A 20,274-nucleotide genomic window follows, 5' to 3' on the forward strand; every position below is an offset into this window, starting at 1 on the left:
CCAGTTTTTTGCGCTCTGGAGGCTTCAGGGAAGCTCATGAAGCCTCCGGAGGGCCTCTGGGGAGGAGAGGCTCTTTTCGCCCTCCCCAGGCTCCTATAAAGCCTCTGGAGCCTGGGGAGGGCGAAAAATAGCTTTAAAAAAAGGGTGAACATAGGTGAAGCCATTACCATGGCAACTCCACTGCACTGTACAGTAGAAGCCATTTTATGGCAGTACAGTAGAAGCCATTTAAAGGCACAACAGGCTGTATCTTAACAGAACACACACCCCAAGGAGTGTTAGCAGTGTCTTTCCCCCACAGTATTTGTCTCCAGAGAGTGGGTACCAAGTTTGTTTGAAATTGTTTGAGGCGTTCCAGAGTTATGCTAGAACATACACACACACACACACAGTCATATATATATATAAAGGCAACATTAAAAATAAAAATATGGTTTTCTGCCTGCATGGTCTTCTGTGATGAGCCGAAGGACAGAAAGAGGGAGTAGTGACCTTCCTCCCATATTTAGGCATACCAGGGGTTGTAACACACATACATACATACATACATACATACATACATACATACACATACATACATACATATTCTGAAAGCATTTTAAATTACTTTCAATCAGCTAGCCTTATAAAGTAAATTAATGATTAAAGACATTTAAACAAAATGTTTCCTCAACTCTGTCCTATAGAATAGCTCTTTGAACATGTAAACACAACACCGTATATATGGGAAAGTCTCTCCAAATTTAATCTTTGCAACAATTCAGTGTGATGTGTTGGCCTGAGAGAATATGACTAGCACGAAGTCACCACTTAACTCTACAACTGGGTGGGTACTTGAACTATCTCCAATGCCTTCACTTCTATACTACACTGGTGATCTGTACTGTCTACATGATATTTAAAGTAAAACAGTACATCTATGGAGCTACGTTGAAAAAAGCTGTGGGACTTCCTTTGGCAATTACCAACCTGACAATCTCTTTGTACTGCTAGGATATTTTGATAAATGACGGGATCAGATATTACAGGAAGAGAGCTGTGTTAGTCTATGGTAGCCCAATATCAAAAGAAGTCTAGTAGAATCTTTCGGATTAATGGATTTCATTAAGAGGTATAAGATTTTGTAAGCTATGGCTCTCTTTAATGGATGCAATATAATGAAAGGGTGATAATACACAAGCAATTTTTCACCCAATTGATCAGCAATACCCCTCTGACTCATTCCAATTTAAATCTGACATCAATCTAACCACTCCATTGCATCTGATGAAGCGAGCTATAGCTCACAAATCTTATGCTTCAATGAAATGAGAAAACCTTAGTCTGAAAATGTACTACCATATCCCTGCTTATTGAAGGGATCAAGCTATACAGAACTTATCCAATTTAATTAATAATGATTGCTTCAGCACTTTGGACTAACTTTGTTTAACCATGGTATGTTGAATAATATGTAATTAGGTACATTCACATTCTTTAATAAACCAGAACAACACACACACACCCCTAGATTATAGCTTGCCAATACGTCTTAATATCTTACCTTAAAAGAGGACATGTCAATCATGATTAAATCATTCATCTATTTTCATCATTACCTGCTGTCTGCCTTTCCTCCACTGGAGTTTCAGCAGTAAACTGACAGCTATGTTTCTGACTAATGGTTTTCTTGTGTATACCTATGCACACACCTCTACAAAAGAGTATGGATTTTAAAATAAAAGAAAAGCAACCACAAAATAATGTAAAATAACATAGAACAGTCATTTGATTATTGAAATGCTGGAACACTATGTAGGAAACAGACTATTCTAACTAGCTTACTATTATCAATAAAAGAGAATATCTGTCGCTCAGGTTTGAATTATGAGGTCCTTGGTGCTCTCTGAGCTTGGTTGTTTTCTTACAGACATTTTGTTACCAAACTAGGTAACATCATCAGTGTTAAAAGGGAGTGGGGTTTGTTCTCATTTTATATACTAGTGGTTTGCCCTGTCAGTATTGGTGGGAGTGGCCTTGGTGGTTCCTTGATTGGGCTGCTGTTGTGTTAACTTGTTTACCTGAGTTAGTAGTTCCTTGATTAAGGTATTGTTTTCACGTATTGTTATGCCAACCTAGATTGTGTAGAGATTATTATGGAAGATGTGATCCAAGAAATCCAGAGGCACTATAAGAAACCTAGTCTATGTTAATAAACAGTGACTTTGTTGACCTTCAGACTTATACTTGAACATGAGAGAGTTGATCGTGGAAACATAGGTGCACCACATATCTATAGCTCTTCTTTATATAGCTGTCTGAATACATGTACAAGTAAATTTTCAATTTGAGTTTTTCAAGCAAGTGTCTTCAAGAAAGATTAATGAATATCAGACCCCTGTTGGCTGCATGCCAGCTCAATAGTCTCAGAAACAGCTAAAGTTATGGATTCCTTCCCATATAATACTTTTTCCATTTAACTTGTGATTGTCAAGTCACACCTGAAGAGCAACTCTGGAAAATCAAGTGGATTTTTTTTTCTAATAAACTATTTTAAGTATCTGCTGCCCTCCAGAGGAAAGAAATGTTTAAGATTCTAGAATGAACATTGTATGTACTTCACATGGTTTTACAGTTGTGTTTCACAAAAGTTCATGGGTTTTAAGATACAGAAATATTTATTTTTATTTCAAAGGCAGAGAGCTAAATTCCTCTTATCTTGTGAATCTCACTAATATCCATGAATCTCTTATTTGCTGAAGGATAAAAGGAGGGATGTGTTATGTATGTCCCCTCCAAATTATATGAAAGATTGGAATGCTTAGACTTTCTAGGGAATTTTCAGAATTTCTTAATGTTTTGCATTTTAATTAGGTAACATTAACCAGCTAGACTCACCATCAACTCCAAATCACTTATCAACTGCTTAAAAACCTGACTGTCCTTTTTAAAAAAATGTGCCTCAGCTATAGAAATTAATAAATTTTATATATTTAGTCCATACTTTGCTGCTTATTATTATTCCATGACGTTACCCACAGATATATTAATTTAGAAGTGCTTGGTGAAGGACATAATCAAAACAATTCTAGACAGCTAGTTTGCTTTACCTGTATAAAACATATATCGGTCCATCTTCAACAGATGTTATAATAATTACTAAAGTTAATGCTGCTGCCTACCAATTTACCCAAAATAAAAATCACTCAAGATGGCCCTTAATTAATTCATTTTCCCTTTGATCTTATTTTAAAATGCCCAATATATTGAAATGAAATTTAATTGAAATGAAATTTAATTTGTTAGCCACACCCTCTCCAAAAGGACTCGGGGCGGCGTACAATAAAACACATACAATATACATATATATATACAATACATATACAAATACAAATAAATATTGGTTACTTTTTAACTATTGAGGCCAATGCAAGATACACATTTTTGCTATACTATCATAAAGGACACATACCTAAGATTTCTTGGGTAGATGCTATCCTTACCTAAATATTTGGCAATTTTTATCTGCTGATAATACATAAAACATCTCATTTCCTCAAACATTTGCCTTGATTCTCATTCTCCCTCTTGAATAAGGTACAGACAAGGAAACTGAATTAGTCTTGATCCTTTTTTTTAGCTAACAGTACAGCAGCTTCCATAGTTATCACTGTTGGTCTTAATGATTTTTACAATATTTTTTTCAAAATATTTTTCAAAACCTCACCAGAAATATTTAAAGACACCAGGGTAATTTTTACTGTGAACACCCATATGATGCAACTATCAGGTACAATAAACAAATTAACATAGAAAATTAATTGATGCACCAAAGTATCTGCTGCACAAGATACTTACTTGACTGCTTCTGCTACATTGTTCGACGTATGACCTGATAAGGCATCATGCAAATTACGGATAAAGTAATCTCTGTATTCTTCTGGAAGAGCCATGAATGTTCCACCCATCACAATGAATTCCACTTTGTCGATGCTGTGGCCCAGCTGTTTCAGCTGTAAAAACAAGATCAGTCTTTTGAACCATGCCAAAAACTACATATTTTTAAGTCTGATTATCAAAACACTGTAAAATATTTTAAGTGAGGTTACTCCACAGCTTTGTATAAAACAAGCATTATAGTATAGCAGATTTATTTTAGAGTGTCCTTCAACTTCAAGCAACAAACTTATATTGAGCTATCCATCTCACTCATAAGCCTTCTCTCTTAATAGCCCATCAAGTTTGGAATTCTCTTCCTTGGAGTCCTATTAATGCCCATGTTATGCCTCTCCTTAATCTCTGGCCATTCATGTTCTAGGTGTAGGATATTCCAGGAGGATGGAAGGGTAGGGTGGAATATTTAGAGTACTCTTGCTTTCCTCACACCAACATTTTAATAAAAAATTATATGTATTCATTAATTTATTTTGAATAGTATTTGGAAACTTGTAGAGCAGGGGTGTCAAACTCGCATCGTCATGGCATCGTCACATGACATATCATTACTTTTTTCCCCTTGGCTAAACCTGGCGTGGGCGTGGCCAGTGCATGGCGCATCTGGCCTGGGCACCATGAGTTTGACACCCCTGTTGTAGAGGAAGACTACTTTCTCAACCTGTAAGAGAGTTGTTGGCAGGTGATATAAATAACCTTTGGCTAAAATAAATAAATGGTGTAACTCAGTGTAAGACAACTTTTTGAATGAAATAACATGGGGGAGAATGCTTAACATCTAGCGTAAGAGCTCTGCAGGTCACCGTTCAAGAAGTTGATTTATTTATTTTATTTTATTAAATTTATAGATGTTGACTTATGAAGTCCAAGCAGTATAGGTCATATTAGTGGGATCTATTTCCCTCTTGAAGCAATTGTAATCTTCTCAATGAAAAAGGTTCAGAGTTTAGTGAAAGTTTTTAATCTAGCTCTGATCTTTAGACAAATGATTTGCTGCAGTAGCTAAGAGTAATTATCAGGACTGCCATCCAGCTACAGCCACGCTTTGCCAAATGCCAGTCTGCCACAGGAAATTGAGGTAGGGAGCCTGAGGGGAGGTAGAAGGGTGGCTGGGATAAAGGGGAATCGAATCTACTGTTTGTGCCATGTGAGACCTGCTGGCAGTTCCAAGTTCATGCAATGGAATGTGATGCCATTCAACCTGCCAAGCCAGGGACTGTTGCAAAACAATTTGTTTGAATGTAATTGGATAGTTAAAGATAATTAGGGGAAAGGTGCGGAGAAGGGAACAGTTTCCTAGATGTTTTGGGCGCAAAACTTCAGATCCAGCTTTGCCTTACTGTAACCATTTGACATTCCACATAGTTTCCTTTTGGTTCAGTTTTCATTTTTACTGATTCTTTCCCTATGTGAAAGAATCTTTTGACAATTGGTTAATCTCCATGAATGCAATAAGATCATGGGCATAGTTGTAGACTAAGCTTCTCATTTAGCTACAAAGAACTAAATTGCTTCATTTTTATCCTATCATCATCGCATTCTTCCACCATAACAAATCCTTACTTGTTCAACTCGGTGTCTGGTCTGGAGATAAGGATCATATCTGGCACGTATGGCTCTCATAGATGTTGGCTAAAAGAAATCAAAACAATATTCCTTAGGAAACAACTAGCAAGGTTGTTGTAAAGCGTCTATAATTCAAACTCCTCTCACTTCAGGGACAAATGATCAAGCTTAAATTATCTTATAGTACTTCAAATCAATTATGTAAGGACTTAGCTGTATGTAGAAAATTCTAATGCTGGGACAAGTGGAAGGAAAAAGAAGAGAACCACCATTAGCAAGTTGGATGGACTCAGTCACAGTGGCGAATGGTACTCTGTGAAGACTTGAACTCTTAGGTTATGGACAGATTGAGAAAATTTATGTGTTTGTTAAGAGTCGATACTGACTTAATGGCAAATAATGCATCAAATCCAAATTCCTAACTGTACTGTACTGTCAAATTTTATTTTTGCTAGATCAGGAGTATATAGCTTTTACTGGACTGAGGATTACTCAGTCTTGCTCAAAAATGGTGCTCAGCATATTAAAAAAAGTTAACCGGGTTCAGTATATAAACTAAAATTTATGTAATGTAAATGTAAATGACATGCTGCAAGCAAGATGGCCAGTCTTCTGTTTAATAATTAATTCTAGCATATTGAATTTGACACTTAAGTAGCAATGTCCAGAAAAGCTCTAGAAACCTCATCCTTGGCTCTGGAGAATCATATGTGTTGTATGTATCTGATTTGAGCTTAACAACTCTAAGAGCTGAATTAATTTTAATATGATATATGCAAATCAATTTCACAGATGCTGTCCAAATGGGATTTCATAAATAAATCTCCAACTAATGGAGTGATTATAAAATAATTTTATACAATCTCCAATCCAATTTCAAAGCAATCCAAAGTACCGGGGGGGGGGGGGGGGGATATGCTAGATGAATAGATTAAGGAGTTAGGGGAAAAGGTATCTAACTCAATATAACGTAATTTCTTAAAAGTTGCTTCTGGTTCATATATCAGACTTTAGCAAATGGCCAGATTGAATCAGCTATCAATTTAATAAAAAGCTAAGTGTCTTTTTAAAAACAAAGGCCACTCTGTTATTTGAAAACAAGGGGAGATGCAATGGAACACTTTTGGAGACACAGTTTGGAAAAGTCTTAATATATTACTTCACAAATGTAATATATTTAACTTGTATCTTTAACTAGGTCCTCCATATGCATTGTCCATTCTGGATGAGAATTAGGGGAGCTGAAATCCAACATACTGCAGGAGAGCATTAGGTTGGGGAAGCTGTTATATGACTAACAGTGTCAGTGCAACAATGTAAAAAGTATGCTTACCTGTACCCCCAACCATCTCTTCATTTCTAACTTAATTTCTAAAATATTGAGATGGTCTCAAGAATGACAATCTCACACTTGAGACTAATAATTACCAGATAGAGGTCCAGTTGTGAAATATTGAAAGAAAGAAAAATCCAAAGCCATCACTATTCTATGAATGTAAAATAAACTGGTCCTTCCCTAAAATTTCTGATATTTTGGTTTATAGTACATTCCCTCACTCCCCCGAAATAGGATCAACATGTTCATGAGAGCAAGTACCTCATATCCAGTGTAAGATTGTGTTGAATATTCAAAGTCCGAATCAGGCCCTCCAGGACAGTATCTGCATTTTCAAGGAAAAATATGAAATCATAGCTAGAGGTTAAGTATATAATTAAAAGCATGGGTTGACAACCCATAAACTGTGTATATTTAAATGAGTAGTAGATGCTTGAAGGCAAAAGAACTGTTCCAATGAATTTCAAAGTGACCCCTGTAGGAAACAGGCTATTGGCCTAAATAGATCCAGCCCCTAAGATGTAGTGCCAGAAAAGGAATTCAATTTAGGGTACTGATCAATTCCAAGACAGAAGAAAGAACATGAACCAGAGACCTTCCAGTTCAAAGAGTGGTTTGGGACCTCAGAGGTACTAGGAAAACCAGTCCCAAGGTTGTTTTCTGAAAGGCAAAGTTGATAATGAGTGTTGTTAGAAAAATCCATGGCTGTGTTATGCTACAGCATAGTGTAGTTTTTTTGGCACTGGTTCAGTGTGTTATTTGCAACAACCATTATAGTTATAACCATAGTTAGTTAGTTAGTTATTAGAAAAGCCATTGTTTAATATAACGTGCAAGCAAAATCTATGTGTAAATTGTTCCCTACTCCACAAATCATGGTTGAAGTCCTAGGCCCATATTACTTAAAAAAAAAAAACTTCCTGCAAAAACCCATCACCTGAGCACATTTACCAAAACAAAAGCACTAAATTGCAGATACTCAGTATTTTTATTTCTTAAAAGATGGCTGGAGTCCCTTCAAGTTTATAAATTGACATGAAAATAATGTTACATTTAGGCTACATCTTCTTTTTAGAATAGTCTTATTACACTATCAAATGCCATGTTCAGCCATTCACGTGAAAATGTCTTGCGCCTACCGGTATATCGTAAAGAACAGGTACCATAATCATAGAAAAATAACATATGTATGCAAGCCTCATTTTAGATGAGTCTAAAGAAAGAGAATAGCCTCTCTATTATTGTAAAAATATGTTTACAATTATTAGGAATGTATTTTTAGATGAAGCTGAATATTTTAATGCATGCCATGTGTTTTGGCTAGGTATTTAAGATATTCTGACATGTTATTAGGCATACTCACACACATATATTTCCTGTGAAATTAATATGTGGACATCTGTGTGGTTTGCACATTACTGCCACAACAGCAATCTGAAAGAAAGGAGTATTGCAGAGAAGGTATTTAATATCTGGTCTTTTTGTATACAGCAAATACATCAATCCACAAGGAAGGAAGGGTTAAAACAACTGTTCTGTTCAGAACTTCCTGAACCTGATTACTTTGTTAACTTTTCCTGCCACAAAGAAAAAGCAGAGAAAAGAAACCACAAAAGAGCAAGGAAAGGAGGAGAACAGGGAAAACCCTGGGGAAAGTTACTAGAATAATAAAAGTAAATACTCTGAAGAAAAGATACAACAATCACAAAAATAGGAAAAAGAAAAAGAAGTTAGGGAAAAGGGGAAGAAGAAGGGGAAAAATTAAAACTGGAATTTTTGAGAGTCCAAGAGAAAATGGTTAAAAGAGGAAAGAAAGGGAAAAAGAGTTACAATACAATACAATAGCAGAGTTGGAAGGGACCTTGGAGGTCTTCTAGTTCAACCCCCTGCTAGGCAGAAAACCCTATACCATTCCAGACAAATGGCTATCCAACATCTTCTTAAAGACTTCCAGTGTTGGGACATTCACAACTTCTGGAGGCAAGCTGTTCCATTGATTAATTGTTCTAACTGTCAGGAAATGTCTTCTCAGTTCTAAGTTGCTTCCCTCTTTGATTAGTTTCCACCCATTGCTTCTTGTTCTACCTTCAAGTGCCTTGGAGAATAGTTTGACTCCCTCTTCTTTGTGGCAACCCCTGAGATATTGGAACACTGCTAGCATGTCTCCACCAATCCTTCTTTCTATTAAACTAGACATATCCAGTTCCTGCAACCGTTCTTCATATGTTTAAGTCTCCAGTCCCCTAATCATGTTTGTTGCTCTTCTCTGCACTCTTTCTAGAGTCTCCACATCTTTTCTACATCATGGTGACCAAAACTGAATGCAGTATTCCAAGTGTGGCCTTACCAAGGCATTATAAAGTGGTATTAACACTTCACGTGATCTTGATTCTATCCTTCTGTTTATGTAGCCTAGAACTATGTTGGCTTTTTTGGCAGCTGCTGCATACTGCTGGCTCATATTTAAATGGTTGCCCACTAGGACTCCAAGATCTCTCTCACAGTTACCACTATTGAGGAAGGTACCACGTATACTGTACCTGTGCATTTCGCTTTTCCTGCCTAAATGTAGAACCTTATTCTTTTCACCATTGAACATTAATAGACTAAAGAGAATAGTAGTAAGATTGTTATTATGAGGTAACTAATTAGGAAATAAAGAAATGATAGTACATTGTTAATTGTAGAAAAAAATTGAAGGAAATGCTCTCTGCTTAAATTGAATTAGACAATGTATGCTGTTTATAGCAAGATATACCAATGGAGAAAATAAGAAAGGGAAATTTGGTGTAACTTTGAAGGGGCAATGGTTTATGTATTAAGAAAAAATAATCATAAAGATGAAAAATAATAGAAGAGAATAATTTGGCAGAAAGGGAAAATGAAACTATGATGTAAAAAGGACTATGTAAATGAGAGGATGTAAAAGAAAAGGCCTGGATAACTCTTTGTTGCTATAATATGTATAATTTGTATTAAAAAATAAAAAACCTTGAATGGAAAAAAAAAACCTTTCCTGAAAATCACCAAAGGAAGTTGTAACTACAACTTTACAATCATTGTTTTTCAAAGTGTATCTATCACCTTAGACCAGGGGTGTCAAACTCAAGGCCCAGGGGCCGGATACGGCCCATTGGATGCTTAAATCTGGCCCACAGAGCCACCCTGGAAAAAGTGAAGGACCGGCTGACAGTGCTTCTGCCAATAAAAACAGAGCTTGGAAAGGCTGCGTGGGCCCTCTACTGCTCCATTTTTGCTGACAGAGGGTTGCAAGAGGCCACGCAGCCGAAACAGAGTTCTGGAGCCCGTTTTCATTGGCAGAGAGCTTGGGCCACCACAGGTGCCCCTGACACGAGTGACATTGAGCTGGCCATGCTCACCACCCCCCCCCCCCAGGCCATTGACTCTGGGACCTTGTGCATGAAAACAAAGAAAGAAAGTCTTACCCCACTAGCAGTTCGGATGGGTTTTGCTTTCAACTTAGGAACTAGCACTTTGCGGTACTGAGGGGGAACAGCAGCAATGATGTCAACCAGGCGTGGTTGTGCTGAAAGGCCATACTTGGCAGCCGTCCTTGTTTTAATCCTAAAATTGAAAGGCATGCTACTTAGAGGCTATATAATATGGAGCGGCAACCTGATGCTCTCCAGATGATTTGGATTTCAACTCATATCAGTTCACATCAATATTTAAACTTGCCTTGGCAAGAAATTATTAATGCTATGGTCAATAATAACCAAAAAGCTTCAGGTTGCTTCTATTATATATGTCTTTCTTCAATGCAATTACATTGGAGTATACTACAATAGGTACAAAAAAGGAGGGAAGAGCTCCAGCCCTATATCCTTGCCTTTGGATGATGTCTTATGATTTTATTCTCTCTCCGATCCTATTCAATACCTACATAAAGCCACTGGGTGAGGCTATCGGCAAAGAGTTAGATATCAGTTATTGCACTTATTTCATCTTTGGGCTGGCCAAATTATGTTCTTAAGCTTCTATCTCAGCATCTTGGGTTCTGGATGGAGAGGAACAGACTTAAGCTCAACTTAGAAAGACTGAGTGACTAAGGATTTCGGGACTCTCTAGATCTGAAAGTCTATTCTTGATTCTGGATGGGGTGGTATTGCTTTGTGAGGTTAACTCAGAAGCTATAGTCTGGAATACAGTGGCACACAAGTACTGATGTGCATACCTCATTATATGCCTAAACAACCGGTACTCCACAAGCTGCTTTGGTCGTCAGTGGGTTTTTGGGTGCAACTGAAGGTGTTGATGGTCAACTAAAGGGCTGCTCTTGGCATAGAGGTCTGTAGAACAGCCTATCTCCAATTATCTTTTGCTATTCACTAAAATCTGATACACCAGCATTTGACCAGAGTCTCTCCAACCTAGTGTTTGCTATATTTAAGCTCTCTACAACTTCAGATACAAACCTTTTATGGGGCATCAGCTTTCCCATAAAAAGTGAGGAAGACAGAAACAATAAAATGTTGAAGAGCAAAGAAGAAATAGAAGACAACTCACTTGTTTAAATTCACATCTTTGCCCTCCTCATGGGCGTCAATGAGTTGTTTGATGACATCAGCTATAGTCATCATCATGAGTTCTGCTCGGCTGAGATCTCCTAAAATAGAAATAAAAGGTTATGAAAGAGTCTGGGCAAAAGTGATTTCTCACATACAAATGTAAAGTGACTTGTGCTCTCTCAGACAGAATAGCCTTTCTCTTCTCTCAAAGCCTAAAGCCTATTCACCTGAGTCACAGAACACAAGTTCCTTTAGTACTAATCAATGTGGCATGTGCAGTAGATGATGTGTGAGAGTTGAGGAAATGCTGCCTTCAGGTAATAGGCAAGATAACTGTAGTACATACTGCAGAGGATGAAGTGAAAACTATTAGGTCTCCCTTAGTTAACTTTCCTCAAGGATGTTTGAAGACTCCAAGGAGGAAGGTAATAGAGAAAGAGTTCTTGGAAGAACTATATTTTTTCCAAAAGTTTATTCTTTTCTAAGGAACAATTATTCACACGGAATAGTCACGGACTGGAGGATATGGCAATTAAGTAAACACCTAGCTTATTGGAAAATCATACTCAAAAATCATATATTAATGTTTTATCAAACTGAACTGACATATTGAGTGGATACCATGGGGTTCAAATTTTGACCCTATACTTTTCAATCCTTTCAGTAATGCTTTGGGGGAGAAGATGCAGGAAATGCATAAGAAATCTGAGATAGAATAACACCTAGAAAACCAAAAGGAAATTGAAAAAAACCCTTGTATTTTAGAGAAGTGGATCAAAAGTCACAGAATTAAGTTTAACGGAGGCAAGTTCTTCCCTAAAGGGGAAAAAATCAAATGCACAGATAGCAAAGGTGATATTTGTCCTCCCAGGCCAAGGAATAGATTATAAACTAAATGAACAATGTAATTGGGTTGCAAAAAGAATATAAATGCAATTTTAGGCAGCATCAACATAACAGAAGTATAATTTCCAAATGTCAGAAAGTAGCCACTCCATTTTGCTTTGGTGAGATGTACCATCAATACTGGGTTTGGGACACCACATAGTATGGATTAAGGCAAAGTGGAACGAATTAGAGAAAAGCAGCAAGGATGATCAGAAGATTAGAAATCAAGTAAGAAGACAGTCAGTTTAGCATAATGGTTGGGGCATTAGGAAGAAATCGGGAGACCATGAGTTCTAATTTGGTTTGGCTCTGCAACCAAAGAAGACAGACACAGACTTCAACAGATAATTAGAACTGCAGAAAAACCAATTACTATCAACCTGCCTTCCATTGAGGGCCTGTATACTGCACAAGTCAAAAAGAGGGCTGTGAAAATCTGACCCCTCACATCCTGGATGTAAATTGTTTCAACTTCTACTCTCAAAATGAAGCTATAAGGGCACCGCACACCAGAACAAGTAGACACAGACAGTTTCCCCCCCCCCAAATGCCATTACTCTGCTAAACAACAAATCCACACAACACTGTCAAATTATCTACTAAGATTATATTTCTATCCTTCTTTTCCTTCCTAGTACCTCTCTTTCCTAGTACCTATCTCTTTCCACTTATGATTATTACCATGTTGCTTGTATCTTTAAATTTTATATTGTTTTATTTTTTTCCTAGTATAATTTGATTGCTTATTAGTAATCAATGACTATCACTAAGTGTTGTATCTTATGATTCTTGACAAATGTATTCTACTTTATTTTTCTTTATGTACACTGAGAGCCTATGCACCAAAGACAAATTCCTTGTGTATCCAATCACACTTGGCCGATAAAAGAACTCTATTCTACTCTACCTTAGGCACAAAGTCAGCTGAGTGATATTGAGCCAGTCACTCTCTCTCAGTCCTAAGGAGCAGGGAATGGTAAAGTACTTGAAAACCCTGGCCTAAAAAACTGCAGGAACTTGTCCAGATCAGAAATCAGCACTGACTTGAAAGGGACACACACACACACAGATTATGAAGAGAGACAGAAGGAATTTGGGAATAAGTCTTGAGTAAAGAAACCTCGAGTTTAACAGGATATATTAGCATTGTTAAACACGTGAAAGGGACCCAGCAGATTCTCTAGAATCCTACCCCAGAGAGCAGGATATGGGATCCTAGATTTAAATTACGGGAGGGCAGGTTGTGATTGAGGGTGGTGGTTTCCCCTTCAGGGGACGTGTTTGGGTGGGAAACAAGACCGTTCTCTCCTTGGGATGCTTTAACCTGGAGTCCTACGCTGAACAGAGGGAACCCCTCAAGTCTCTGAACACTCAACAAGCATTTTCACAATGAAGTTACTCTTTTTTGCGCTAACGATGCCAATCATATTTAAAAGTTATCTAAGTCGCAACTTCCTATCAGTGTACATGAGGCTGTCCTATCTTGAGGCGTTCCAGCTGTAGTGGGACTACATTTCCCAGAATATCCCAATAGCGCGGCCCCACATCCGATCCAAGGCCTCTGGAGAGCATCTATTTTAGGAGGCTTCATACCAATCTCCCTTCTGTCCCGTCCCCTTTCTACCTTTCTTTTTCTGCCTCATGGCGAAGATCCCCCTGGCGACAACGAAACGGTTTCTCAAGCCCTCCCCTCCCTGTTTCTTCTCGCCGGCCGTCAAGCAGGAGCTTCTCTTATGCCGCTCTAGGCAAATCTCTTTCTTTTTTCCTCTTCACGACAGTGCCGTAAAAACAAAGAAGAAATACGGGGAACCGAGTAGAAACAGGAGGCAGTTTTTACTAAGCGAGTCGAGCGCGCGCACGAGGAGAAGGGATTGGTAGAGCGCGAAACGTCCCGCCTTTTCCGAACTGACGATTTTCCGCTGCAGCCGGAGCCAAGACGGGTAATTGATGCCTTTATGGTAGGAGTGAGGAACGATGGCCCTTGTGGACTTCAACTCCCAGAATTCTGGCTGGCTCAGGAATCCTGGGAGTTGAAGTCCACAAGTCATAAAAGGGCCATCGTTCCCCATCTCTCCCTTATGTCCTTTACGTATGCTATCTAATCCGGAGGCCAGATGGCAGGACGAAGCAGAAAATAGTAATTTTGCTGCCATGTAGGAATTTTAAGGGTTTTTGCAGTTCGGATCTGGTATCACTTCAGGTCGAGTAAGCACGTAGAGAACCCCCGTTTTAAGTGAACCTAAATCAGCCCTCTTTGCCTTCAAAGAGATTAACTCGTACGATCACAGGCGGTTGCTATATTCAAGCAACGCCGTCGGTTCGATACTTTTAGTAGACGTGGTTTGCTGCCGCAGGTTTTATTTAATCATTCTTTACTAAAAACCGACAATGAATTCTCATAATAATGTATGACTGACAAACACTTAATGAGTCTTGCTTTTACGTTGCCTCGTGGTGGTGTCCCAAAGATGCTTTTTCAAGAGGCAGCTGGACTTTGTTTTTCCTTGATGACGTTTTGCTTCTCATCCAAAAGCTGCTTTTTTATTTTATTCATTTAATCAAGCATGTATTCGATAACTTATAAGTATAAACATGATTTTGAATACATGAAATGGCTACGAAGATGTTGGATAGCCAATTGTCTGAAACAATATAGGGTTTCCTGCCTAGGCAGGGGGTTGGACTAGATAGAAGACCTCCAAGGTCCCTTCCAACTCTGCTATTGTATTGTATTGTATTGAATAAAAAAAAACATTAGGACAGGGATGGTAGGCACGTTGGTGCGCTTGTGCACGCCCCTTAAATACCTCTTGGGAATGGGGTGAGGTCGACAGTAGACAGCCTAAGGTGAAAGTTGTGGGGGTTTGGGAAAGAAACCACTGAGTCAGGTAGTGCATTCCAGGCATTGACCATTCTGTTGCTGAAGTCTTATTTTCTGCAATCGAGTTTGGAGCGGTTTACCTTAAGTTTGGGTCTGTTGTTGTTTTATTATCTCATCTTGGATGAGAAGCAAAACCAAGGAAAAACAAAGTCCAGTTGTCTATTGAAAAAGCACATTACCGCCGGACGAATTAGTGATAAAAAAAAAACCTTGGATTGTGCAGAGATGGACAAACTAACCCTAAAATTAAAGGACAAAGAAGAATCGGAATACTACGAAATTTGGAATAAATGGTATGAATGGTTGGAAAATAAGAAAAATAATTAAGCCGAAAACAATATACATAAATAAACATAGAACTGTATATAAAAGTAGGTAAATATGTAAAAGATCATAAAAATGTATAGATAAGATGACATAATGATGTAATAAATGGTAAAGAGAGGAAAACATATACAGATATGACGATGTAACATTGTGCAAACTGTTGATATAAAGATTGTAATATGTGATGAAAAGACAAAAATAATAAAAAAAATATTGAAAAAGAAAAGAAAAAGCACTTTTGGGACAATTATGACCTGGATGACTGAATCTCCATAGGCATGATGGTGATGGCGGTTCTTGCAGGGCTGAGTAAACAATGCTTTGAATGTATGCCAAGAGTATATATAATCCCTGAAGGGTCATTCAAATCATACAAATCATCAGTTTAAATGCTGCCCAACTAAAACAAGCAAGGGACGTTTATTGAACAACAGTGATGTAGAAAAATGTTGAAAGCAGATGATCATTTTAATGACTGAGAAAGTTCGTTTCATACTGCACTGGAGAAGGCAATGATAAGCCACCCCTATATTTCACCAGAAAAAAATGTGTATAAAAATATGAAGTGATTGATGATGATAGTGCTGGATAATGGGCCCCAGATACATTAATTCTACTCAGAAAGATTATCTTTCGGCCCACTAATGGTATGCCATGAGCAGATTAAGTCTGGTTCTCTAGTTGTTATATTTTATATTTATATTTATTAAATTTATAGACCGCCCCCTCTCCCCAAAGGGACTTGTTGATGTGATCATGCAGGGGGGAAAATAATCCAAAGCTACAAAGATTGAATTACAGTGGAAACATGAAACAAAGAAGCAGGAACAATGGAAAGCTTAACAGGGTGAGACATGGAATGCATGAACATTGACATTTTGGGCATTACCAAATTGACATAAACTGAAATTGGACACTTTCAGTCCGCCAACCATACTGTTTACTGCTCAGGACCCAAAAACAAAGAAGAAAAAATTGTTTTCTTTCAGTAATCAAAGCATATATAAAGGATAGTACTTGGGTCCAATGAAGTCAATGGCTGAAAAGTACCAATTAGATTGGCAGACAATCCTTTAATAAGACAATATAAGTTTATGCTTCAACCACTGATGCAAAAGATAAGGTTGAAAGGTTTTGTGTCCAAGTTCAACCTGAAATTAGATGTAGAACATGCAGTCAAGATGTGATACTAATGGTTGGAGACTAATGCCAAAGTTGGAGCTAGACTGAATGGCCTATGAAACAAATGAAATGAATCGGGATATCATCCTATCAGTTTGTCAATCTGTTGATTTCTTCATTGCTAACCTAGACTTCCAGCAATCAAAGCAACACTTATATACATGCACATAATCTATATACGTACATAGATGTAACAGACAAATCAAGTCAACTAAATTATTGATACAGAGAGGTGGAATAGCAAGGATGTAGCTAACTGCTGATTATGGAATACATCAGGGGTGTCAAACTTGATTTCATTGAGGGCCACATGACGGTTGTGTTGGTTTGCAGTGGTGAAATTCATTTTTTTTTTACTACCAATTCTGTTGGCATGGCTTGGTGGGCATGCCAGGGGAAGGATACTACAAAATCTCCATTCCCACTCCACTCCAGGGGAAGGATACTGCAAAATCTCAATTCCTTCCCCACTCTGGGGCCAGCCAGAGGTGGTATTTGCCGGTTCTCTGAACTACTCAAAATTTCCACTACTGGTTCTCCAGAACCTGTCAGAACCTGCTGAATTTCACCCCCGGTTTGATGTCAGTGGCCGGCTTGGCCAGCTCGACACCTTTCGTGTCAGGGCTACTGACCACTCGCTATCATGTGGTAGCCAACAAAATGGAGTCCCGAGCTCCATTTTTGCTGGCAGAGGGCTGCAGGAGGCCATTGCAGCCAAAAAAGGCGGGCCTCCTAAGTTCCATTTTCTCTGACAGAGGTACCATGGGCTGGTCCTTCGCTGTTTCTAGGCGGGCCTCATGGGCCAGATCTAAGCACCCCACAGGTCAGATCCAGCCTGTGGGCCTTGAGGGTGACACCCCTGGAACAGATCATGAACCATTGATATGCAAGCTCCAAGTCCAGCTAATGCAGATCCAATGTCTATGGTACGATTTTGAGCATATACCTTTAATTTTCAGAAATTGCTATTAAGTCACAAAGATGTAAAAGAAGAGCAGTTTCGTGTTTTTAACTGCTAATTGTATAAATATTATAAGTCACCCAGGGTCTTCTGCAGTGAGCAGACATAATAAATATATTTATTATATCTGAGGAGATGGAAAGCAGGACTAGCTGAGAATTTCAATACTCAACTTACGACCACAAGTGGAAGACATAATTTCCATTGCTAAACAAGGCAGTTGTTAAGTAAGTTGCATTCAATTATATGACTGTTTTTTGCCACTGTTGTTAAGTGAATTACTGCTCTTAAATAAAGCAGTCACTAAGCAAAGCCAACAGCCCTTATTAACTTGGTTGTTAAAAGGCAGCTTGGAAGGGTCGCAAATGGCAATCACAGGATCCCAAGATGCTGCAACCAGAGGGGGGTTCCTACCAGTTCAGATCGGTTCTGCCGAGTAGATAGTAACTCAGCCTGCCACGCCCCCGAAATGTTTCTATCGGCGGCGCCATAGGCGGTACCATCTTGTTTTTTGCTCTGTGCATGCTCGGAAGCATTTTTTCAGTACTGTGCATGCATGCAGAACACGTATCAAGCGTGCACGCACCTGCAGCGCATCCCTGAGCAAACTGGCAGTGGCAGCAGCCGGAAACCACCCCTGGCTGCAACCATTACAAATACATGCTGGTTGCCAAATGCTTGAATATGATCTGGTTGTAGCCAGAGACAGTTGCAGGTGAAAGATTTCAGTAGCTTCGTCTCTGGTAATATTGTACTGCTAACTAGAACATACAAAACATTTGCTAGACCAGTTCTCGAATACAGTGTTCTGTGTGGAACCCACACCGCATATCGGATATTAATACAATTGAGCGAGGCCAGAGATATTTCATGAGAGGAGTACTCCACTCCTCTGCTCTCAACAGAATACCTTATGCCACCAGACTTGAAATGTTGGGTTTAGACAACTTGGCCGCCTTCGATCAGACCTAAACGTAGTACATAAAATGAATATTTGAATGAATGAATATTTATTTCTTAGCCGCACCCTCTCCCGAAGGACTCGGGGCGGCGTACAATAAAACATATAAAATACATATCTGAACAAGACATACATATAACAAAGACGTGTACTGAGACGTGTACAAGGAGGAGGTGGGCTGATGGATAAAAACAATTAAAATCACAATATTTAAAAACCCCTAAATAAATAAATAAATTCAATTAAATTACACAAATAAAAAACCTGTCAGGAGCTATATAGTTAGATCATCAAAATTATCTGCTACAATGTCCTACCTGTCAATGAATATTTCAGCTTCAACCACAACAATACACAGAATAGATACAAACTTAAGGTAAACTACTCCAAACTTCATCCCAGAAAATACAACTTCTGTAACAGAGTTGTCAATGCCTGGAATGCACTACTTGACTCTGTGGTTTCTTCCCCAAGCCCCCACAACTTTAACCTTTGACTGTCTACTATCGACCTCACCCCATTCCTAAGAGGGCTGTAAGGGGCGTGCATAAGCGCACCAATGTGCCTACCATCCTTGTTCTAATGTTCCCCTTTATTCGTATCCATTTCATGTATTCATAATTGTGTTTATACTGCTTGACGAAAATAAATAAATGATCCACCGCTCAGTGACTGAGAATGCTGAATAGATGATTTGTTGGACAAACAGGATTCTTCTTCTGTAAGTCTGCAGGATCTTCAAAATCCTGTTCCACAGTGTTCATCATTTATTACAAATAAATTTGATAATGTCACCAAAAAAAGGTCTTTTTAATGGTTGCTCCAATTCTGCAAGTTGCTGCTTAAGATTGCCCATCTAAACCTCTATGCCAGGGTGTCAAACTCGTGTCGTCACATCATTGTTGTGACCTATCGCGACTTTTTCCCCCTTCACTAAACCGGGCATGGGTTTGGCCAGCGCATGGCGCATCTGGCCTGCGGGCCAGGAGTTTGACAGCCCTGCTCTATGCAGTGACCTTCATTTGGGGTGTATACCCAGGGATTTTGTCTGTTAGCTGATTGGTTTTTCTGCCTGCTGGGGATAGTGGATGATTTGAAAGCCACCTGCTACTAATTTTAAATTGCTTTCTTTATTGGTGAATTCCATTGTGGACTTCTTATGGTAAGTATGGAATAAAAATGCAAATGAGCAAGTTGTATTCCCAATTAAATGGGCAGAGAATTACAGCCGCAGAACATAATCTTATCTGCTCTTCATAATCTCTTTTCCTTTCTCCCACCCTTTGACTTTATCCCTGCTCCATCCCTTCCTGCCTTCTGTTCATTTTCTGTCATCTTGCCATAATTCATTCTCCCCTCTTCCTCTTTCTCCATCTTTTCATTTTATTTCTCCATCTTTCCTTTCTCATCTCCCTCCTTCTCTTCCCAATACAAGCAATTTTGTTGTATTTATTTTGCACAATGACAGTAAAGGCTATATACTATACATCTCTCTGATCATTTTCATGTTTAGTGCCCTTGCCTCTTCCTTATTTTTTCTTTTCCTTCCATCTTCATTCCCCCCCCTCTTCTTCCCTCCCTTCCTCTGCCAATCTTTGTCTCCTTCCTCTCCTTTCCATCCCATATTGTGCGCACAATATGGATCATTTATTTGTACGCTCTGCTGGAAAACTTCAGAATTTTCGGAATACTTCAGAGAGTATTGGATAT

At 38.6% G+C, this 20,274-nt stretch overlaps 1 protein-coding gene across 1 annotated transcript in view; it reads right to left on the reverse strand.

Annotated features, from left to right (window-relative positions):
- ELP3 (elongator acetyltransferase complex subunit 3) overlaps positions 1-14,032 on the reverse strand; it is a 109,803-nt gene extending 95,771 nt beyond the window's left edge. The window contains exons 1-7 of the mRNA XM_081944312.1: positions 13,877-14,032; positions 11,363-11,462; positions 10,282-10,420; positions 8,199-8,269; positions 7,097-7,160; positions 5,497-5,565; positions 3,838-3,992 (exon numbers count right to left, since the gene is read on the reverse strand). Of these exons, the coding sequence (XP_081800438.1) occupies positions 3,838-3,992; positions 5,497-5,565; positions 7,097-7,160; positions 8,199-8,269; positions 10,282-10,420; positions 11,363-11,462; positions 13,877-13,895 (617 nt within the window). The 5' untranslated portion in view covers positions 13,896-14,032. The remainder of the gene's footprint in view (positions 1-3,837; positions 3,993-5,496; positions 5,566-7,096; positions 7,161-8,198; positions 8,270-10,281; positions 10,421-11,362; positions 11,463-13,876) is intronic.
- Between the last annotated feature and the right edge of the window lie 6,242 nt (positions 14,033-20,274).

This window comes from Natrix helvetica (genome assembly GCF_964273705.1).
Source record: "Natrix helvetica genome assembly, chromosome: 2".
Taxonomy (NCBI): domain Eukaryota; kingdom Metazoa; phylum Chordata; class Lepidosauria; order Squamata; family Natricidae; genus Natrix; species Natrix helvetica.